Raw genomic sequence first — 22,358 nt, forward strand, 5'->3', positions numbered from 1 at the left:
CCTCGGCCTCCCAAAGTGCTGGGATTACAAGCGTGAGCCACCGTGCCTAGCGGTAAGTACAACTTTTAACTCTGGGAATATCCGTCGTCTTTTTGAAATGATCTTGGTGCTATAAAGACTTGTAACTGTTTAAGGGCCTCTCTTCACTAATCTTATCTTCCTAAACTTCTGCTATACTTGTGACATGTGAAATGCATGGGTGTTCTAAGTAGGTTTCTGCTTTCTCAGCATAGTGCCTGGCACTTTGTAGGCCCCCAGTAAATAATAATTGCAAGAATGAACCTCAGCTCGGTGCAGTGGCTCACACCTGTAATCCCAGCATTTTCGGACGCCAAGGTGGGCCGATTGCTTGAGTCGAGGTGTTTGGGACCAGCCTGGGCAACATGTGAAACCCCATCTCTATAAGAAATGCAAAAATTAGCCAGGCATGGTGGCACGCGCCTATATTGCCAGCTTACTAGGGGAGACTGAGGTGGGAGGATCGCTTGAGCCCGGGAGCTGTGATTGTGCCACTGCATTCTGGCATGGGTGACAGAGTAAGACTATCTCCTAAAAAAAGAATAAATTTCAATTTATATCCCTGGAGGACTGGCTTGAAGATGTTAAAGAAAACTGTAAGGGCCCCCTTTACACCTCTTGTTTAAAGCCAGAATCTACTTAATGCTAGACCCTTGCAGGGTTCCCTACCTGTATCTCCTCTAACTGTATAGCCAGTACAAAGAATAATCCCCCATAGCTCACAGGAAGAAGAGAGAATAACAAATTATATTGTATAAAGAGGCATTTCTGAGGCAATCGATGTTATTTCATTATAAACTGAGTGTTAGATGATAACGACATTTTGTGAGCAGTTAAACAATGGCAGTGTAGTTCTTTAGAGCTATGTCTGCATATTGAGCTGAACTGTAAGGGTGAAATGGGGTGACGCCAAGGATTGTCTTTAAGATACCAATGGGAATGGTAGAGAAAGAATCTATGAAAAGCTACTCTTTAAGAGCAGTGAGAACAACGAATATGTTAAAATGAACTCCAGAATTCAGGAAATTAACCAAAGGCAATGTGGGAAGTTTTACTCAAGAAAACCACCTGCATATCAGCGAGAATAGTCTGCTTTGTAGCGTTTCCACTTACCCTAATTTCATCTCCTTCTCCCAAACTTTGTGTTAGCCTTGACAACCAACAGTGCCGCAATCCTAGAGAAAACCAGCAGCCACTGGAGGGTGTAGAAAGGCTCTGAAGCTCCCTCAAAACACCATCTGCTGAGAATTGTCGTTATTTGACCTGACAGTTCTGTGTGGCATTTTTCTAGAAACCCCCATTCACAATGTTGCAGAATTTTGCTCCTTCAGCTAAAATTGGAATCTTGTCACCAGGAAAATCTGGGCATGCAGACACATTGAAGGGTGAGTAGAGCAGGATTTTATTGGGTAAAAAGGAAAAAAAGGAAAAAAGAAACCTCAGCAAAACAAGATGGAGCCCTGTTCATAGGCCCCAGCCCCACAGATCGATTCTCAGGTCAGTCACCACACAAGCTGAAGAGAGCAGGCTCCTCCCTTGTGTAAGGCACAAATTCATCGGGGCTCCACTCCCCCTTCCCCCAGTGTGCATGTCCGACTCCAGTCCTTTGTGGGCATGCTCAATCAAGCCCTGGACAGGTTCCCTCACAAAAGCATGTGATATAAACACTTGTGGGGCGAGGCAAACGTTCTCAAGGGACCCCTTTTTTATCTGCCTAGGCATTTAGCTGTCTTACTTCACCGCCCCCCGCCCCAAAGAAGGACATCTAACTGCTGTTAGGATAAGGATAAGGGTGAAGATCCAGCTTTACTGCTTCCTGCTGACAGGAAGTGTTGTTTTGGGGAAATGGCAGTCAAATTTCCCTCAGAGGCCTACCTAAGGGTCCCTGGCAAAAGGGGCCATCCTCCGAGGCTCCTTTGCATGACCATTTGGAATTTGATGGCCCAAAGGCTAGAAGAGACAAACTGGGTTATTGGAAAAACATATCAAAACAAAGGAAGGCCGTCGGTAAGGACAGCTCAAAAATCCCGAGGCCTTCTACCGGTTTGCACAGGGAGAAAGAGGCCAAAAGCTCCACTGGTAAAAGACCTTTTACCCTTTTGCCAGCATGTCAGGCTTCTGGGTTCCCGTCCCCTAAGCCTAATCCTAAGCCAAACAGTCTAAGGTTTGGGAAATTAATTCTTCCTAGTTTGGAGGATGCATTTGAGGAGAGTGTCCCATAGTATGGAGACATAATTGCCTATTAGTGAAGAGAGGACAGGAGGAAAAAGGAAAAAAGATGTTTCCACACCTTATAATCTTTTTCTAAAGACGTATCTTACTGTTCTTGCACACGTCTCATGTAAATCTATTTCCAGTAGTTTCAATTACATGTTATAATGGTAACTCCTAGCAATTTGTAACTAATGTAAAACATGGTAAGTTGTTTTAATTATGTGCTAGGTGCAGCCAAGGTTTGACTCCTTCCAGCATAATTAAGGTTGTGGTTAATTCCATATGTCCCCAGGCCTTACCGACTGTGAAGCAGGCAAGTCAAACAGTTCTCAAAAACCAAAAAAGCAGTTTATTACCTTAAAACTTTTAGCAAACTTAATATCTGACCTGCATAATTTAGTGCACCTATTTACATTTTGATGACATCTGCATTTTACCAGTAATCTTTAAGACTTTTTATTTCTCAAAGATTAAAGTCATGTGAACTGAAAGATACCATACCTTTAACCTCCCTTTTACAAAATATTTGATTCAAGCGCTTATCCTTCTTTAAGTTAATTAGAGCTTTTTTTTAATAGATGTCACATACACACAACACATATATAACTACACAGACCGGCGGAAGGAAACCCAGCAGCCCTAAGATTTTTCATTTGCCAATCTCCTAATTGGATTATTGGCCTCCAGGTGGAGCCCTTTAAGAGCCAGTGCTAGAAAAACAAGCAGCTTCTAAGGCCTAATAAACAGTCATAGGTGGGGCAAAAACAGATTTTGAGAGGGATCGATCCACTTTTAATTCCTGGTGTTCCATGAGGAGAACAGGTTTCTTCCCAAAACGGAGTCAGTGGTGCCTTCTCTGTTTTTCCCGAAGAGTCCCATGCCCCCAGGAGTTATCTTAGGGCTTCTCATGCATGCATTGAGAGTGACAAGGCAAAATGAAGAAAAATAATTCAGTCGATTGAGAAAAAACCCTTTTTCCAGCAAAACAAGATCCAAGAAAAGAAAAACATAAAGACCCTTTAAATACACTTATACCTTAGATATCCACATTTAATTAAGCTGACTGCTCTTAACTAAAATCCTTATCCCTTGTTATCTGACTTTAGCCACACCAAGCGGCCATATTATTTGCTTTCAAACTTTACTAGAGGCTCAGAGAAAGGAAAATCCAAGGTAGTTCATGAGAGGAAGCGAATCAACAAATAGCAAAGGTTGCAGATATCAAACCAGAAAAGATTCCCTAAGCCAGGATTGAACCCAGCTGCCATTGTAAAATGGTGAGGCTAAACAAAACATTGCCACGTGGTTACAGGTCATGCTCCCAAGGATGTAAAGCAAGATGGAGGCCTGCAGCAAAGTTTGCTACTGACTACAGAAAGGCATGCAAAGCACACCAGATTGGCTACAGCTTAAGACCAACCTCACGAATCCTTTTTCATAATGAAAACTTTACATGTAGAGAATATAAACAGTGATCCTTATCATTTCTGGCCTAGTAAAATGTCTTCTAAAAAGAAAAAAAAAACACACTCAAAAGTTAACTGCTAACACGGTAGAGAAAAGGAAAAAAAGTTTGAAGTGCAGGGTTAGAAAGAACCTGGAGGAAGAACCTCTTATTATGCAAATAGATTCCTCCAACCGGGAGAGAAACTTAAGAGGGGAGCAGGGGAGCTGCCAGTTTGCCCGTCCACCCGGAAAAAGAAGGAAAAAGCTGACATTCCCAACCCCTGGGAGCAACAGCGGTTGGGAGGGGAGGGAGGCATAATTTCCTCTACCTTCAGAAGTTCGAGAACAAAAAGGCTTAGAAGCAAAAGGAAAAAAGATTTTTTGGTTTGCATCTTACCCTTCCTCAAGTCCTACATCTACATCTGGGTGCCAAAATGTTGCAGAATTTTGCTCCTTAGTTCAGATAAAGCCACAATCTTATCACACGACCAGGAAAATTTAGGCATGTGGACACATTGAAGGGTGAGTAGAGCAGGATTTTATTGGGTGAAAGGGAAAAAAGGAATAAAATTCAGCAAAACAAAACATAGTCCTGGTAACAGGCCCCCCACCTCACAGATTGATTCCCAGGTCCCCATACAAGCTGAAGAGAGGCAGCTCCTCCCTTGTGTAAGCGGTGAATTCCCTATGGCTCCACCCACTTCCCCCCCATATGCATATCAGGCTCCAGTCAGCTGTGGGCATGCCCAGACAAGCCCTGGGCAGGTCGCCTCCTCTGCACGAAAGCATCTGATGTAAACACTTCGGCAGGTTGAAGATTCTCTGGGGACCCTTACTTATCTGCCTAGGCATTTGACTGTCTCAGTAAGGTTTGTCTTTATCTGACCTGACTGAGTGCTCTCTCATTGTGAACAGTGTTTTCTCTGGGTGCATTTGTCAAAAACAGTCAGTGACAAGAGTTTAATATCACAGCTGCCTGAGGCTGCAATAACAATTGAAGCAAACAAACAGCTGACTAAAAAAAAGGAAAATTTGGGAAAGAAGATCTCCATATTGGGCTTTGAAAAGCTCTGACATATTCCTGGAAATCTAGAAGGCGACATGCATGCTCAGTGTTGTATGTATGCCCAGGCAATACCTAAGATGGCCCTCATCTGTCACCTCTGATCTTGAGGCTTCGTGCAAGCAGGGAGTGAAGGCGCGGTATAGTTGTAAACTGCCTGCAAAAGCATTGGAAGTGTGCTTCAACATGCACATAGAGCTCACTTGGCAAAGGCAAGGAGACTTACTTGTTAGAGGCATTTATGGAAACCTCTGTCTAATCATAAGCTAACCACTAAACTAACAGTAAAACTTCAAGGATCATACACGATATACTGCAGATGACATGATTTTACATATAGAAAGCCATAAGAAATCCACTAAAAAACTATCAGGATCAATAAGTAAAATCAGTGAGATTGCAGAATACAAGATCAACATACAACACTGCATTTCTATACAATAGCAATGAATAATCTGAAAAAAATTAATAAAATAATTCAATTTGCCATAGCATAAAAAAGAGCAACACATTAAAGAATACATTGAACAAAAGGAGTGTAAGACTTACATTATAAACTATAAAACATCACTGATATACCCAAAAGAATTGAAGGCAAGGACTTGAACCGATATTTGTACACTCATGCTCATAACAGCATCATTTATAATAGCCAAAAGGTAGAAGCAACCCACGTCCATTGACAAATGAATCAATTTTAAAAATGTGGTATGTCCACACAATGGAATATCATTCAGCCTTAAAATGGTAGGAAATTCTGACACTTGTTACGATATAGATGCACCTTGAGGACATGATGCTAAGTGAAATAAGCCAGTCACAAAGGACAAACACTGTATGATTTCACTTATATGAGGTACCTAGAGTAGCCAAACTCACTTATAGTGACAAAGTAGAAAGGTTTTTGCCAGCGGAAGTGGGGAAGGGAGATGGAGAAATTGTAACTCTCATATATTGCTGGTATAAAATGTGACAACCACTTTGATAATCCCTCAAATTTTTTGACAATCCCTCAAAAGCTAAACACAAGGGTGGGTGTGGTGGCTCATACCTGTAATCCCAGCACTTTAAGAAGCCAAGTGGACCGCTTGAGGCCAGGAGTTCGAGACCAGCCTGGCCAACATGGCAAAACCTTGTCTCTAATAAAAATACAGAAATAAAATTAGCCAGATGTGGTGATGCATGTCTGTAATCCCAGCTACTCAGGTGGCTAAGGCATGAGAATTGCTTGAATCCAGGAGGTGGAGGTTACTGAGAGCCTAAGATCATGCCACTGCACTCCAGCCTGGGTAACAGAGCAAGACTCTGTCTCAAAAAAATATATAAAAAAGCTAAAGACAGTTAAACTTTATGACCCAGCAATTCCACTTCTTAGTTTATAGACCCAAGAGAATTGAAAACACATCTGTGCAAAAACTTGTACACAAGTATTTTTAGAAGCATTATTCATAATAGTCAATAGTAGAAACAACCAAACTGTTCAACTAATGGGTGGGTTAATAAAATGTGATATGTCCATGTAATGGAATATGCTTCAACTATAAAAAGGAAAAAAGTACTGATATATGCTACAACATGAATGAACCTTGAAGAAAATAGATACTAAGTGAAAGAAGCCAGACACAAAGCCACATATGGTGTGATTCCACCTATATGAAATGTCCAGAATAGACAAATCTTCAGAGACAGAAAGTAGACGAGTGGTTTCCAAAGGGATGAGGGAGGGAGCAATGGGGAGCGACTAGTAGGTGCTGGGTTTCTTTTCAGTACAATGAAAATGTTCTGAAATTAGATGGTGGTTCTTGAATAACTCTGAATGTACTAAAAACTACTGAATTGTACACTTTAAAGGGTAAATTTTATGGTGTGTGAATTATATCTCAATGAAAAAGTATAATATGAATTTGAAATATGTCAATGTAGGGAAACAACTTAAAAAATTTGTCTTTCAACTTCTGCAATTTCCCAGGAACAAAATTGTTTTTCAGATTGGTAACTTGAAATAATATAGGGCATAGAGTCAGTATTATAGTTTGGAATTCTGACAGTGTAAATATTTTATCTTAGTTTAGTTCAGTTTCTTTACCTATGTATGTAGACCAATATACATAAATTAAGTCATCCCATAGCGTCTATTATGCAGTGAATAAAATAAAATGTTGATGGGTCGGGCATGGTGGCTCATGCTTGTATTCCCAGCACTTTGGGTGGCCGAAGTGGGCGGATCACCTGAGGTCAGGAGTTCGAGACCAGCCTGGCTAACATGGTTAAACCCTGTCTCTACTAAAAATACAAAAATTAACCTGGGTGTGGTGGTGTGTGCCTGTAGTCCCAGCTACTTGGGAGACGGAAGCAGGAGAATTGCTTGAACCCGGGAGGCGCAGGTTTCAGTGAGCTGAGATCGCTCCACTGCACTCCAGCCTGGCAACAGAGTGAGATTCCATCTAGAAATAAATAAGTAAAATGTTGATGAATAAAAATACAGATACTACAGCTAAGGAAAAAAGGGGACATGGAGACAAGGAAGCAAATAAGGTGAAATCATGGTACTTGTTGAATGGTGATAGGTGTGTGGGAGTTCATTGTCCTATTTTCTGTTTCCTCTGGTATGTTTTAAATTTTTCATGTAAAAAAAAAATTCCTTTGTTCTCCACATCAAAAGTATTCCCCCAATACCTTGTTTTAAAATGCTAGGGAATGGAAAAGTTTGGGTACTCTCTAAAGATGTCCTTGATGCTGCCAGAATTCCAATTCCAGGATGATAGATGTGGAAGGAGTGTGTGGGACCTCACTGTAGTGAATACTTATTGACTCTATTGCAGTACTTTGAACACAGCTGTGAGATTTAGGCCATCTGGATTAGTTTGCTAGGGCTGCCATAACAAGATTTAGTGATTTTGGCTTGCCTATGGCCACCTGCTTGCTGAATCATCCTGTGGCCCTTTCTCTGCTCATGCATCCCTGGTGTCACATGTGTGTCCAGATTTTCTCCTCTTATAAGGACACCAGTCAGAATGGATGAAGGCCCACCCTAATTACCTAATTTTAACTGAAACTGCCTCTTTAAAGGTCCTATCTCCAAATACAGTCACATTCTGAAGTACTGGGGGTTAAGGCTTCAGCACATGAATTTTGGTGGGACACCAGAGTGATTCAAGAACCTGTTCCTTACCATCTGAATGGGAAGCTTTGTGTGAGACCCTGTGCACATTTGAGCACTGGAGCCCTGAAGCCTTTAAGGACCTTTCTTAGTCATTGCCATTCACTATCCCAGAATCTTAGCATGTCTTTCCCCTAGGCTTTTTATTTATAAGCCAGCATAGACAAAGATAACAACAAAGAAACCCAAACAGAAAAAAACAGGTAGAACTAAGAATACATAGATTACTTCTAAGAAGAATTAATGGGGAGTGAATTTAAAAAAAGAAATGGGAATTTCACATGTGCCTCTAAGAAATCAAATTGCTATGTACATGTTCATGTGCATTTATATATATAGCTCCATAACCCCTCATCCAAAACCTTTGGGTCTAAATGTATTTCAGAATTTGAAATTCTTTTTTTGCCTTTTGGGAGGTTAATAGGATTTATATACCATGTGTTATATGTCCCCATTAAAGCCAGAAGCAGCACCTTATAAGTCAAACGAGCATATAAAAATTTATTTGGCAAAAACATATATACTCCATGACCCAGCCTTTTCACTCCTAGCTTTATATTCTTCCAACAGAAATAGGCACACACGCACATGTAAAACACATGTGCACATTATGGCAGCTTCATTTGTAATAGCCCTGAATTAGAAACAACGCAAGTGAACATCAACATTAGGTAAATTTTGGTATAAACAATGGGATACTGTGAATTACAGACACACACAGATAAATATCTCAAAAACAATGTTGACTGAAAGATACCAGCACAAAAATACATAATGTATGATTCCACTTAGACCAAATTAAAAACAAACTAATCTATGAGATGGTGGTAATAGTGGTTATCTTCGTGAGGGGACACTTTTGGGGCGATGGTAAAACAGTTCTTGATCTAGGTGGTGGTTATATAGGTGTGTTCATTTTGTCAAAAGTTCATGGAAAGCCTATGTGCATGCTATACCTGAATTTAAAAGTTAAAAACAAAATGCTGCCACTTAATTTTCTATCATCTTGTTTCTATAATCCATTTGAATGTTTAAAATAGATTCAAATATTTATGGAGCCCTACTAATACGCCAGGGACTACACTAGGCATTAAGGATACCAAAAGAGCCTTATTTATTTATTTATTTATTTATTGAGATAGGGGCTCACTCTGTCACCCAGGCTAGAGTGCAGTGGCGTGATCTTGGCTCGCTGCAGCCTCGACCTCCTGGGCTCAAGTGATCCTCCCACCTCAGCCTCTTGAATAACTGCCACTACAGATGTGTGCCACCATGCCCAACTAATTTTTGTATTTTTTTGGTAGAGATGGAGTTTCACCATGTTGGCCAGACTGGTTCCGAACTCCTGACCTCAAGTGATCCACCCACCTTGGCCTCCCAAAGTGCTGGGATTACAGGTGTGAGCTACTGCGCGTGGCAAGAGCCTTCTTTATTTAGCACAGAAGATTGTTTAATAAATACTTCTTGGTTATATTGCTTGCCTGTTTTGTTAGATCCTACATAAAACAAACTCTTAGGGGATAGAACTAGCTACTGAGCTGGTGTTTCTACCACAGTTCTAACCATTGGTTCTTGCAACTATTGCTTCTGGCCACTTCACTTCTAGCCCTTTGGGTCAGTCAGCTAGACCCCCAAACTGTTCACCTGGGATGGCTCATGGAGAAAAATCCATGCCTGGTAGCTGGGGTGGGATGGTGGCATCTCGGGACCTCACAGCACTCCCCTGTTCTGACCTGCTGATCTACCATTTCCCTGATGCTAAACTCCTCACTCCATTCCCCAGTCCTTTAGTCCCTTACTATGGTCCTTGCCCAACATGGCATCTTTCATTACTGAACCTGTTGACCACCTATTCTTTCTCCTTCCATTTGAATTCAACTGTTTGGTGGTGGCATGAGCAGGGACACTGATTAAGTTAGTGAACTGCCATAAGTATTTGTAAACCCAGTGTATGCAAAAGCCATTAAGAAAATGAAAACTCTCCTGGCCCTGGATTCCTTCTATGTAGCACTGCTGATAAGAAAGATGGGTGAAGCAATGTGTGGTCAAGAGCACTGGGTTTATTTTCACCAGTGGCAACAACAGAGGGAGGAACAAAATGCTGGTGTGTGTCTTGCAGTTCTCAAACTGGTAGACCTCAAACATTTTGTGGACAAGTTGAGCCCTTCCTCATACTGTCTTAAAGCTGCTCCCCACTTCCTTAAGGCAGTTCATGGCTCCTACTTGCCGGACTTCTACCTGTGGTCTGGTTTACCTCTCTTGGGGTTGCAGGAATATCTTACCTAAAGAGTCACTTTCTCTGCATCCCAAGGATCTTGTTGATTGAAACATCTTATTGTATGAGTCAGGTTTATCTGATTCCACTGATTTATTTCCACTAATAAAACACAACCTAATAAAATTCTCAAATATGCATGAACACATAATTATATCCCTTGAAAAATACAAAACCTGTTATAAGGTACATTTCACATGCATGTTACTTAATATTTTCCCCTACAACATAGTAAGTTGCCCTCATTTTTCCTTGCGTTAGTAAATTGGCATTTGGATTTCAACTTACCCAGTTGTGGACTTTGTGTGCATCTTTAGCCAGAGTGTCACTTCTGTTTCTAGTTTAGACCCTAACTTCTCCTTACACCTATAGAAACAGATATTCTTCATGTCCCTGCCAATAATTGGAATGCAGTATTTGCATTTCCTATTCTGAGGATCCTCAGTACTACTTGTTTTCATTCTGACCCAGAAAAAGAAAAAGTTAAGAAAAAGAAATACTAAAAGGTATTTTTTTCATTCAACTAGTATATATTAGGCAGTTAGCATTAGGAGTTACCACTGTGGCTGCTTAGGTATATAAATAGAAAGACATGCCTTTAAGCGGTTTTCCACCCTGGGTGGACCAGGTGTTCCTTGCCCTCATTCCCATAAACCCACAACCTTCCAGCTTGGGCGTTAGGCCCATTATGAACATGTTACAGTGCTGCAAAGATCTGGTTTATGGCCAGTCTTGAGGCCAGTTTATGGCCAGATTTTGGGGGGCTTGCTCCCAACACCTTTTTACCTTTTCCTATGAATAAAACTGGTTAGTTTTTTCTTTCCATTGAAATACGTTTCATGTCAAGTTGGGTGAGTTAAAAAACAAAAAAACCTCACAAGCTTTCAATGAGTTTGTCATTGCCTCCCAAGTAGCTGGGACCACAGGCACGCGCCACCATGCCTGGCTAATTTTTAAATTATTCGTAAAGACGGGGTGTCCCTGTTGCCCAGGCTGGTCTTGAGCTCTTGAAGTAAAGCAATCCTCTCACCTCAGCCTCACAAAGTGCTGGGTTTACAGGTGTGAGCCACTGTGCCAGACCTTGTGATGAGTGTTTGAAGCTATAAAACATCTGCATGGATAAGTACTAACATAAAGAGATACCTTAATGAATTACCAATGAACTGTAGTAGAGATAAACCTACGAATGGGTTTAATCCATAAGCTTGTCTGCTTTCTTATCAAGCCTCACATGTCTATCACTTAGGAGAAGCCAGGGACAGGGATTCAGTCAACTGAAGGAGTGAAATTAAGTAAAATGAGGAAGCAAGCAACAGGACATGGAATAATCAAAGAGGAGCTGAAAACAGTGTGAAATTAATTCATATATCCAAAGAACAAGGCATACATACACACTTATTACATTCGAGCTCTTCAAACATTCCAACATCAGGCATCTAATATCAAAAATATGGACAGGGAGCGGCGGTTCATGCCTGTAATCCTAGCACTTTGGGAGGCCAAGGTGGGTGGATCACTTGAGGTCAGGAGTTTGAGACCAACCTGGGCAACATGGTGAAACTGTCTCTACTAAAAATACAAAAATTAGCCAGGCGTGATGGTGCATACCTGTAATTCCAAGTACTCAGGAGGCCGAGGCAAGAGGATCCCTTGAGGCTGGGAGCTGGAGGTTGCAGTGAGCCAAGATTGCACCACTGCACTCCAGCCTGGCTGACAGTCGGAAAAAAACAAAAACAAAAATAGATAAAGATACAATTAATAGAAAATGGGATTTATGGCCGGGCGTGGTGGCTCAAGCCTGTAATCCCAGCACTTTGGGAGGCCGAGACGGGCGGATCACGAGGTCAGGAGATCGAGACCACCCTGGCTAATATGGTGAAACCCCCGTCTCTAATAGAAAATACAAAAAACTAGCCGGGCGACGAGGCGGGCGCCTGTAGTCCCAGCTACTCGGGAGGCTGAGACAGGAGAATGGCGTGAACCCGGGAGGCGGCCATCTCAAAAAAAAAAAAAAAAAAAAAAAGAAAATGGGATTTATACATGACAAATTATACAATGTACATATGTAATTTTGAGAAAGTAAACAATTGGCCAGGAGTGGTGGCTCACGCCTGTAATCCCAGCACTTTGGGAGGCCAAGGTGGGTGGATCACAAGGTCAGGAGATCGAGATCATCCTGGCTCACACGGTGAAACTCCGTCTCTACTAAAAATAGAAAAATTAGTCAGGTGTGGTGGCAGGTGCCTGTAGTCCCAGCTACTCAGGAGGCTGAGGCAGGAGAATGGTGTGACCCAGGAGGCGGAACTTGCAGTGAGCCGAGATCGCGCCACTGCACTCCACTGGGTGACAGAGCCAGATCTGTCTCAAAAAAAAAAAAAAAAAAAAAAAAAATACCAGAGACCACAAAGTGATTTTGTTTTTGTATGGTTTTATCTAGAAATATTTATCATATAGAAATGAAAACTGAGAAATTTCTTAAAATTTTTATTAACCATTTACAAGTAACAAAAACCCATTATGTATAAACACATAAATAACATTTTTGACAAAGTTATTTTTATTTTTTTCACATATTAAAAGCCACTAAAAATAACCATTTTTCTAACCAACAACAAAAAGCATTAGTGAGAAGAGTACTACTGCTTTACATTTCTCCAAATCTCTTCAATGTCTGATGACAGACGAAAGCTGGATTCTCATATCTGCTTTTGCATTCAGCCTATTATAATATCACACCAGATAGCCTCTCAAAAACTCCTCTGCACACAAGAAAAAATGAGTGAAAAAGATAAATGATGGCTGGACGTGGTGGCTCACACCTGTAAGCATTTTGGGAGGCTGAGGTGGGCAGATCACTTGAGCTCCAGAGTTCCAGACCAGCCTGGCCAACATGGTGAAACATCCTCTCCACTAAAAATACAAAAATTAGCCAGGTGTGGTAGTGGGTGCCTGTAATCCCAGCTACTCAGGAAGCTGAGGTAGGAGAATTGCTTGAACCCAGGAAGCGGAGGCTGCAATGAGCTGAGATCGTGCCACTGCAACAGACCAAGACTCCTTCTCAAATAAAAAATAAAGGAAAAACTATAAATAACGAAATGATAAGTGTTATAAAAACAGCTTTGACCTAGAATACCCTTGAAAGGCTCTTGAGGCCCCCCCGACCACACTTTAAGAACCACTGCTCTAGACGAATCTCTTCATTTTACATATAAGGACCCTGGACCTCAGAGAGAGTAAGTGAGAAACTCAACATCATACAGCCTGTTAATAGGAGGATACAGACATTAGATGGTTTGTCTCACTTCTCTTGGTTTAGGTTCTCAATTGGAAACCTGGGAAATACACCCTAATGACCTGTCCTATTCCCTGTAAGTTGCAAAGATTGTCACAATATATTTATTATCCTCTCCCCAACATGTCTTTAATAAAAGAGGTAATCAACAAATTTGGTAAATTTTGCAACAGGCATACTGTATTTGAACCTAAACTACAATATTTGAATTCAGGTCTCTATTTGAACAGAAACACTAAGGCAAATTCGACTGCATTCTACTCCATGCAAGCTAGTAATGACAAACTGCACAGTAAATATCATAGGTAAATATGGAAAGCAGATTACCCATAATATCAGTATTTATCATATATTCTGTGTCTGGAATACAATTCAATGACATATTTCAGAAAAATTTTCTCAAGTACTGGCTGAAAGGGTGGTAGATACATTAAGAGATTGCAAATAAATTGGCGATCGTAAGATCTTTTTTAGATAAAATGAGTTGTTCTGCAATGTAGACATTTTTCATTGCCTAACCAGACCTTATTCCTGTGTTTTTAAAGAAAATCAAGAAATCTTCTCGGCCACCTAGAGATGATTTCCTTTGTATCCCACCAGATGGTTCAGATCTTCTTTAAATGGATCATAGCCTTGTTCTTTTAAACAACGCAGTCCCCAGAAAAGCTGGTCCAGAGGAGGAAATTCTTCCCAAGGAACCCACTCCCAACCTAGTAAAGAAAAATGCTAAATCAATTTATTTAGCTAACAGAAAACAAAGGGTATTTATTTGGGTAAGCTAACCTATATTTAGAAAAAATTAATTGAATTTAAAAATAACTTGCGACTAATAAACTCTAATAGTAATGCTTTGCATTTGCTTGGCCATACAAATATAATTTGCATGTAGAATGAAGATCTTATGAAGAGAATGGTGGTCATTTAAAACATTGTGTTATTTGAATGTGAAGCCCAGTTTACAAAGGCTATGCCAGGGTAAACCCAGATTTAGTATTAGTCAATGTTTATTTAAATATTTTTGTAAAAAATGCAAATAACTTTATATACTATAGGTTATACTACATTAAAATAAACCATTTCCTTTACCTATAAAATAAAGTAGATTACAAAGTTTCTAAGATATCCTCCATCTCTTAAAAAAGTATGAAAGCTGTGCAGAGGAAAATCAAATATTGTACCTTGGTATATTTTAGATAAACAAATACAAAAGATAATTTTTTAAAATCCATTCAAACAAGAAAGATTTAACAGTGTCTATCAGTTATAAAGTACACGAAATTCTAGAAAAAGATTCTAGAGAATGGTGTTTTCTTTCATGATTTAAATGTAAATAACAGAAGCACAGATGCTTATGATAGGTAAATACCTACATATTATATTAAAATATACACTCCATGTTCTTTATGATCACCTGTTTTTACTACGTGTAAGTACTAAGTATCTCTCTGCCCATAAAATACAGGTATACAGGTATGTATTTTCACTTTGGGAATGCAGGGGCCAAAAATCCATGAAACTGAAACAAGTACAGGAAGAGATGATCAGTAACTGTAACCATACGCTAATGAGGTGGTGGGGTTGGGGGGGGTGGGGAGAGAGAGAGAGAGAAAGAGAGAGAGAGAGAGACAGATTGAGTACCCAACAATGCGGTGCAAGATGCTCAATTAACCAGGTCTCCAAAAAGCTGTCCATGAAGAGATTACCTTAGAAAATGAAGTGTCTGGATGAGCCTCCAAACTATAATTAGATGGTTGGAGGAAAGATGCACTAAATAGTAAACTGAAGCAGGCTACCCAGATCCAAGGCCTGAGTAGCACGGGACAGAGAGAGTATATCTTTATACTAGAAATAAAGCAAAGACCCACCAAGCCCTTGCACCTTGGCTAGGCTGCAACTGGTTATCAGTATAGCTGGTTATCAGGCTGCAACTGGGAATAAAGTGAACATAATTTCTGCTGTATTTTTCCTAACAGATATAGAGGAATAAATGTTTTTGATCAAATCTGATTTGATGCTAGTAATCTTGGACCTTCTAAATCATACTGCTTTATTTGAGATTACTAGCAAGGTTCATGTCAGGGAGTTAACAAAATGAAAGTGGACAAATAAAAAAGTTATATCAATGAATTTTAAAAATCACAATGCATGTAAAACTACTCCTTGCTACTATATCCTAAGAGGAATAAAACAATACATATAGTTACATGGTTATAAAAATTCATGATTTAGTACTTAAAGTAGAATAGTAATCTTATAGAAGTTATTCAAAAGTAGGACAGTCTAGTACTAAATGAAAGCTTCACAGGAAGAGGTTGGCTTGTATATTCATTCACTGGGTCCTTCCTTCCTTCAACATATTTTGAATACTGATTATGAGCCAGACACTGTGTTTGGCAGGGAAGAGTCCAAAATGTATAAGCCAAAAGAACCGTTCTTTATAGATTCAAAGTTCAGTAAAAAAAAAAAAAAAAAAGAGCATAATTTGAGGTTGAGTTGAATTTGAGATGCCTTCTGAACATTAAGGAAAGATATTTAGAAAGCAACTGGAAACACAGGCCCACAGCTCAGAGAAGCGAGATTCAAAATTATAACTGGCATCAGGATTCCCCAACTCAAACCCCTACAGAGGCCAGACAGGGCAAAAAGAGGACTGAAGAATGAGGAAGCACCCAGAGGTGGCTTGGTGAGTAAGAATGGTCAAATAAAGCTGGTGGGACAGTCAGTGACCTTGGTGTTTTCTCTATAGCACCTTCTCTAAAAATGAAGGTTTTCTGTATCTGCTTCCTGTGAAGAATACTGAATATAAAAAAAAAAAAAATTAACTATCATATGTGTCTCTTCTAGTCTCAGCTTTATTTGCCCGTAGAAAAAAGAAAAATAAGAAAATGTTTAGTCCATTTCTTCTTTTCTTCTTTTTGAGACAGGGTCTCACTCTGTTGCTGCTCAGGCTGGAGAGCAGTGGTGATATCAGAGCTCACTGCAGCCTTGATCGCCCAGGCTCACATGATCCTTTCATCTCAGCCTCCCAAGTAGCTGCAATTACAGGCGTGTGCCACCACGCTGGCTAACATTTTTAGTTTTGTAGAGACAGGGTCTCACTATGTTGCCCAGTATATGTATATACGTCCCTTTGTCAGAGACCCTTCCCGACCACCCTGATACAGCACTCATATATCCCTTTCTTACACAGCTTTATTGCTCTTTTTAGTCCTTATTGCTACTATCATAAAGTATCTGTAATCTGTCGTTTTCCCCGCTCACTAAAATGTAAAGTACCAAGAGGGCAGGGACTTTGTTCTACGCAACATTGTTTCTTCAGTGCCTAGAACGGTGTCTGGCACACTGCACTCAATAAGTACTGTTGAATGAAAAGATTCTTCCCTATTAGAGAAGAAATTAAATGTTTAGAAGGGAGCTTCAATACATGAGACCACTTGGATAAAGTTTCATATGGCAAGGAATATATTGAAAAAGTTTGATATTTTTCTCTTTAGTTCCTTTTCTCACTGTTTTGTGAGAATTTGAGGAGAGACAGTAGACAGAAAATCCTTAGAACAATGCTTAGCACATAGTAAATAAAGAAACTTTCGGGCCGGGCGTGGTGGCTCAAGCCTGTAATCCCAGCACTTTAGGAGGCCGAGATGGGCGGATCACGAGGTCAGGAGATCGAGACCATCCTGGCTAACATGGTGAAACCCCGTCTCTACTAAAAATACAAAAAAAATTAGCCAGGCGAGGTGGCGGGCGCCTGTGGTCCCAGCTACTGGGGAGGCTGAGGCAGGAGAATGGCGTGAACCCGGGAGGCGGAGGATGCAATGAGCTGAGATCCAGCCACTGCACTCCAGCCTGGGAGACAGAGCAAGACTCCGTCTCAAAAAAAAAAAAAAGAAATTATCAGTGCACTCAGTTCAACATAGAGGGTAACAGATAATGAAACCACCTTTGCAAAATTATAACAGTGACAGAAATCTAACAAAGCTGACTCCAAGTTGCTTCTAACCTCACAAATTGTCTGCTCATTTCTACACACAGGCCAACCTAACTATGGGAGGAATTTAGTTTACAGTTTAAAGCAAGGATGATAATAGTCCCTTCCCAAAACTAACCCCCTCCTTGTGGAGGGACCAAAGCTGCTTTTGTAAAACTAATAAAAGGTCACAAGGTTAGAATTATGGTAAGGGCCAGAACTCTATTAAGATGTTGGCATAGTTAGGCCGGGTGCGGTGGCTCAAGCCTGTAATCCCAGCACTTTGGGAGGCCGAGACGGGCAGATCACGAGGTCAGGAGATCGAGACCATCCTGGCTAACATGGTGAAACCCCGTCTCTACTAAAAATACAAAAAACTAGCCAGGTGAGGTGGCGGCCGCCTGTCGTCCCAGCTACTCCGGAGGGTGAGGCAGGAGAATGGCGTAAACCCGGGAGGCGGAGCTTGCAGTGAGCTGAGATCCAGCCACTGCACTCCAGCCTGGGCGACAGAGCAAGACTCCGTCTCAAAAAAATAAAAAGTTAAAAATAAAATTAAAAAAAGATGTAGGCATAGTTAAACTCTAACCAGGCATCATTTTATAACTTGCCTTACTGCTCAGGAAGCATGTAGCCAGTGGTCAAAAGATTTATAACTCCCAATTACCCCTACAGATGGCATTGCTATTGTAAAACCTAAGACTAGTGTTTGAGATCTTTTTCAGGCTTTGCATTCTGATGGACCAACTGGTACCATCCAAATCGGTAAGCCACACAAAGAAACTGACTCAAGTGGTCCTGTGAGGCCCCTATCAAGGAACTGACTTAGCACAAGAAGACAGCTGACATCCCTATGGTTTTATCCCCAACCCAACAAATCAGCATTTCTCATTCCCTAGCCCCTTGCTTGCCAAACCATCCTTGAAAAACCCTAGCCTCTTAATTCTCTGTGGGTAGGATTTAAGAATTATCTCCTGTCCTCCTCAGGCAGCTGCCCTGTGATTATTAAACTCTTTCTCTGCTACAACTCCTACTGTCTCAGGGTACTGGCTTTTTCTGGGCAGCAGGAAAAGAGAACCCAACTGCTCTGAAACAATAACTGTTTTATCAGTATAATTATTTACCGTAAATGCATGGTATTATAACTCTCCTGCACAGGTGAGAAAACTGAAGAAAACAGATAAAATATTTTCCTTAAAATTACTGCCTGAAACAAAATTAAACACTAACAATAAAACTTACTGTGTTCACGAGGTTCTTCATATGTAAATCCTTACAAGAACCCATCCAAGGTACTTACTATTATCACAGATGAGAAAAGAGGCCCAGGCACGAAATAATTTGCCCAAGGTCACAAAGCTCTAAGAACCAGGACACAAACACAGGCAGTCTGGTTCTTCATGGTAGAAATATATTTACCTATCTGTATCTCTATATTACATCTCTACATTCACATATCTTAGACTATTCAGACTGCTAAATCAGAATATTTTAGACTACATGGCTTATGAGCAACAGAAATTTATTTCTCAACAGTTCTAGAGACTGGGAAGTCCAAGATCAAGACACTAGCAGATTCCATGTCTGGGGAGGGCCCACTTCCAGGTTTCATAGACAACCATCTTCTCTCTGTATCTTTACATCATGGAAGGGGTCGGGGTCTCTTTTACAAGGGCACGAATTCCATTCATTATCTTATGATCTAATCACCTCCCAAGGGCCCCACCTCCTAAAACCATCGTCATGGGAATTAGGATTTCTACACAGAATTCTGGGGGAACATAAGCATTCAGACAATAGCATTCTCTTCATATGGCAACACACTGTAATATTCCTCCAGACCACATGCTCTCCTCAAAGAAAAATGTAGGATTATATATAATTCTCTTACTTTCATTTTTTTCAGGTTCTACATTCTTTGGTTCTGAATCATGAGTCACATCCACTTCTCCTTTCATTAATATAGTAACATAATGGTATTTCTCCTTCTCAATGAAAGAATTCACAACTGAGGCAAAGCGAACATTTTTCAGGTGAAGAGCTGCTTCTTCCCAGGTTTCCCTTTGAGCACATTCTTCCCAGGTCTCACTGGAAAACAGAAAAAAAAATTAATTATATCTTTTATATATACATATGTGTGTATATATGTATATATATATAAATGTATATATGTGTGTGTGTGTATATATATTTTACCATGAAATTCTTGGCTAGAAATTTCTAGTGTAAAGCAAAAAGAACTGTAATTGGTTCCTGCTTTAAAACAACAAATCAACTGGCATGTGGCTCATGTCTGTAATATTTTGGGAGGCCGAGGCAAGAGGATAGCTTGAGTTCAGGAGTTTGAGACCAGCCAAGGCCAACATAGTGCGACCTCATCTCTCAAAAAAAAAAAAAAAAAAAAAAATAGCCGGGCGTGGTGGTACGTGCCTACAGTCTGTGATCCCAGCTACTCAAGAGGCTGAGGCAAGAGGATAGTTTGAGCCTGGGAAGTCAAGGCTGCAGTGAGCCATGATGGTGCCATTGCACTCCAGCTGTAAATTAGTGCTGAGATGGCTAAATGTTAATTGTGTGTGTGTGCGTGCGTGTGTTTTGGGGGCTTTTTTTTTAAAAAAAAACTATTTTACAGGCAATCTCAGACATCCTATTATACCATCCCTAAATAGTTCAGTATGTACCTCGAATAGACTTTTTAAAAAAACCTAACCACAAACATTTTCATACCTAACAAAATAATTCTTTAAGTATCATCTGATACCCAGTGTGTGTAGCATTTTCCTCAGTGATCTTAAAAATGTCCAATTCAGGGGTGTGTGTGTGTGTTTTGGGCGGCGGAGGGAAGGGCAGTCAAGATGAAAAAAGAAAATGCTCTGTGATGGGTACAAAAGGATTCACTATTTTCTCCACTTTGATGTACATTTGAAAATTTATACTGAAGGAAAAACAAGTGCTGGGTCTGATGCTTTAGATGCTGTTTATCTGTTCTTGATTAGCATTATTCTCACTTCAGAATCCACTTTTTAGCACCATCCCAGGCTTTTTTTTACTTGAAAAACTTTTTCTTTTTTTACAAAAGTGTTTCGTATACCGGAATGCACATAAAAATGCACATAAAAATGCACATAAAATGTGCACGTTAAATATGCACATAAAATAACATGTTAATAAAATGCACGTTAAATATATATACAATTTGATGAGTCTGGACATATGCGCACACCCATGATAGTATAGTCAAGGTGATAAACTATCCGGGCTGTCTTCACTCTTGTATAGAACTGAGTCTCCTTAGCTGTCCAACTCCTTTGATAGTTATAATCGAATCGCAGAAGTGCCAAGGCAGAAGGAAGCTTAAAAGCGATTTAGTCCAACGCTCCCATTTTAAAGATGAAGAAACTGAGGCTCAAAGCGTTTCATTAGCCCATTTGCTTGGGTAGAGTGCAACTAAAATTTTACATATAATCATCTCAACAGATGCAGGAAAAAAATGACAAAATCCAATACTCATTCATGATTATTTATTTTTTGGATGCACTCTAACCAAGCAAATGGGCGTGGTTATGCGGTCAGTAGGTATTAAATTGATCTGTGTTGGTCTAAATCACACGGAAACCGGCCGGACGCGGTGGGTCACGCCTGTAATTCCAGCACTTTGGACTTACAGGTGGATCACCTGAGGTGAGGCGGGTGGATCACCTGAGGTCAGGAGTTCGAGACCAGCCTGGGCAAAATGGCGAAACCCCGTCTCTATTAAAAATACAAAAATTAGTACGGCGTGGTAGCGGGCGCCTGTAATCCCAGCTACTCATGAGGCTGAGACACGAAAATCGCTTGAACCTGGATAGCGGAGGTTGCAGTGACTCGAGATAACGCCACTGCACTCCGGCCTGGGCTACAGAGTGAGACAGTCTCTCCAGTCAGTCAATCACATGGAAACGGTGCAATGTCTTAGCTGACAACATCGGGCTGCTGGAGGTTTACACACACCTGCTTTCCTCCTTTTGTGTATAAACTGTGAGAAACACACCTCACAGACAAAAATCCCAACCACCTCCTAGCCGGCGCGCAGCCAGAAGGACCCAGCTAGCCAAACAATGACCTCCCTTGACCCGGCACAGCGCCCCATCCTGGGCGGGAGCCTACGCCGCCCAGAGGTCGAGGGGAGGAACCGAGGGAACGCACGAGAAAGGACGCAGCGTCAGCGCGGACGTTCTCACGCACGGCGCACGAAGCAAGCACAGTGTGAGCTCGTCCCTCCGCACACGCACGCTTTCCTCCCGTCCGCGGCTGCTCACCCGAATTCCAGATGACCTCCAGGGAGTTGGAAACTACCGGCTCCAACCAAGCCTTTCCTCTTCCCCAGGAGGACGCAACGCGGATGTTTGCAGCTGGTCACCACGACTCCGACTCCGACTCCGGGCCGCCGCCCCGGCGGCTCTGCATTGTCGGTCATAGCACCCGGGAGGACGCACCTGGCAGCGGCAGGAAGTGACGCGCTCACGGCCCAGTCCCGCGGCCTCAGCCAATCTCTCCCCGCGCCGGCGCAGGCGCCGAAATCAAAGCGAGCGCGCCTCGGCGTCTCCAGCTGTACGTTGTGCGTAATGCGTCGCGGGGGGCTATCAGCTTGCGGAATGTCGTGTTTCCTGCCGAAGGGCAGCGTGCTTTAAGAGTTTAGCTCTAGGCCGGGCGCGGTGGCTCAAGCCTGTAATCCCAGCACTTTAGGAGGCCGAGACGGGCGGATCACGAGGTCAGGAGATCAAGACCATCCTGGCTAACACGGTGAAACCCCGTCTCCACCAAAAAATACAAAAAACTAGCTGGGCAAGGTGGCGGGCGCCTGTAGTCCCAGCTACTGGGGAGGCTGAGGCAGGAGAATGGCGTAAACTCTGGAGGCGGAGCTTGCAGTGAGCTGAGATCCCGCCACTG

The 22,358-nt window shown here is 41.4% G+C and overlaps 1 protein-coding gene across 1 annotated transcript; it reads right to left on the bottom strand.

Annotated features, from left to right (window-relative positions):
- Positions 1-13,089: 13,089 nt before the first annotated feature.
- On the bottom strand, positions 13,090-22,059 carry NUDT15 (nudix hydrolase 15). The gene is made up of 3 exons (XM_023187264.3): positions 21,728-22,059; positions 19,324-19,520; positions 13,090-14,178 (listed from the first exon to the last, which is right to left on the bottom strand). Exons 1-3 carry the CDS (start codon positions 21,883-21,885, stop codon positions 14,039-14,041), a joined length of 495 nt encoding a protein of 164 aa, XP_023043032.1. The 5' UTR covers positions 21,886-22,059; the 3' UTR covers positions 13,090-14,038.
- Positions 22,060-22,358: the final 299 nt, after the last annotated feature.

This window comes from Piliocolobus tephrosceles, chromosome X (genome assembly GCF_002776525.5).
Source record: "Piliocolobus tephrosceles isolate RC106 chromosome X, ASM277652v3, whole genome shotgun sequence".
Classification (NCBI taxonomy): domain Eukaryota; kingdom Metazoa; phylum Chordata; class Mammalia; order Primates; family Cercopithecidae; genus Piliocolobus; species Piliocolobus tephrosceles.

Bases quoted from the DNA above. Each gene is read 5' to 3' on its own strand.
- NUDT15 (XM_023187264.3), bottom strand. From the start codon at position 21,885: ATGACCGACAATGCAGAGCCGCCGGGGCGGCGGCCCGGAGTCGGAGTC. The intron at 19,521-21,727 runs GTGAGCAGCCGC...TCTGTTTTCCAG, and splicing joins GGAGGTCATCTGGAATTCGG to TGAGACCTGGGAAGAATGTG. The intron at 14,179-19,323 runs GTAAGAGAATTA...TTTCTTTACTAG, and splicing joins AGAACCTGAAAAAAATGAAA to GTTGGGAGTGGGTTCCTTGG.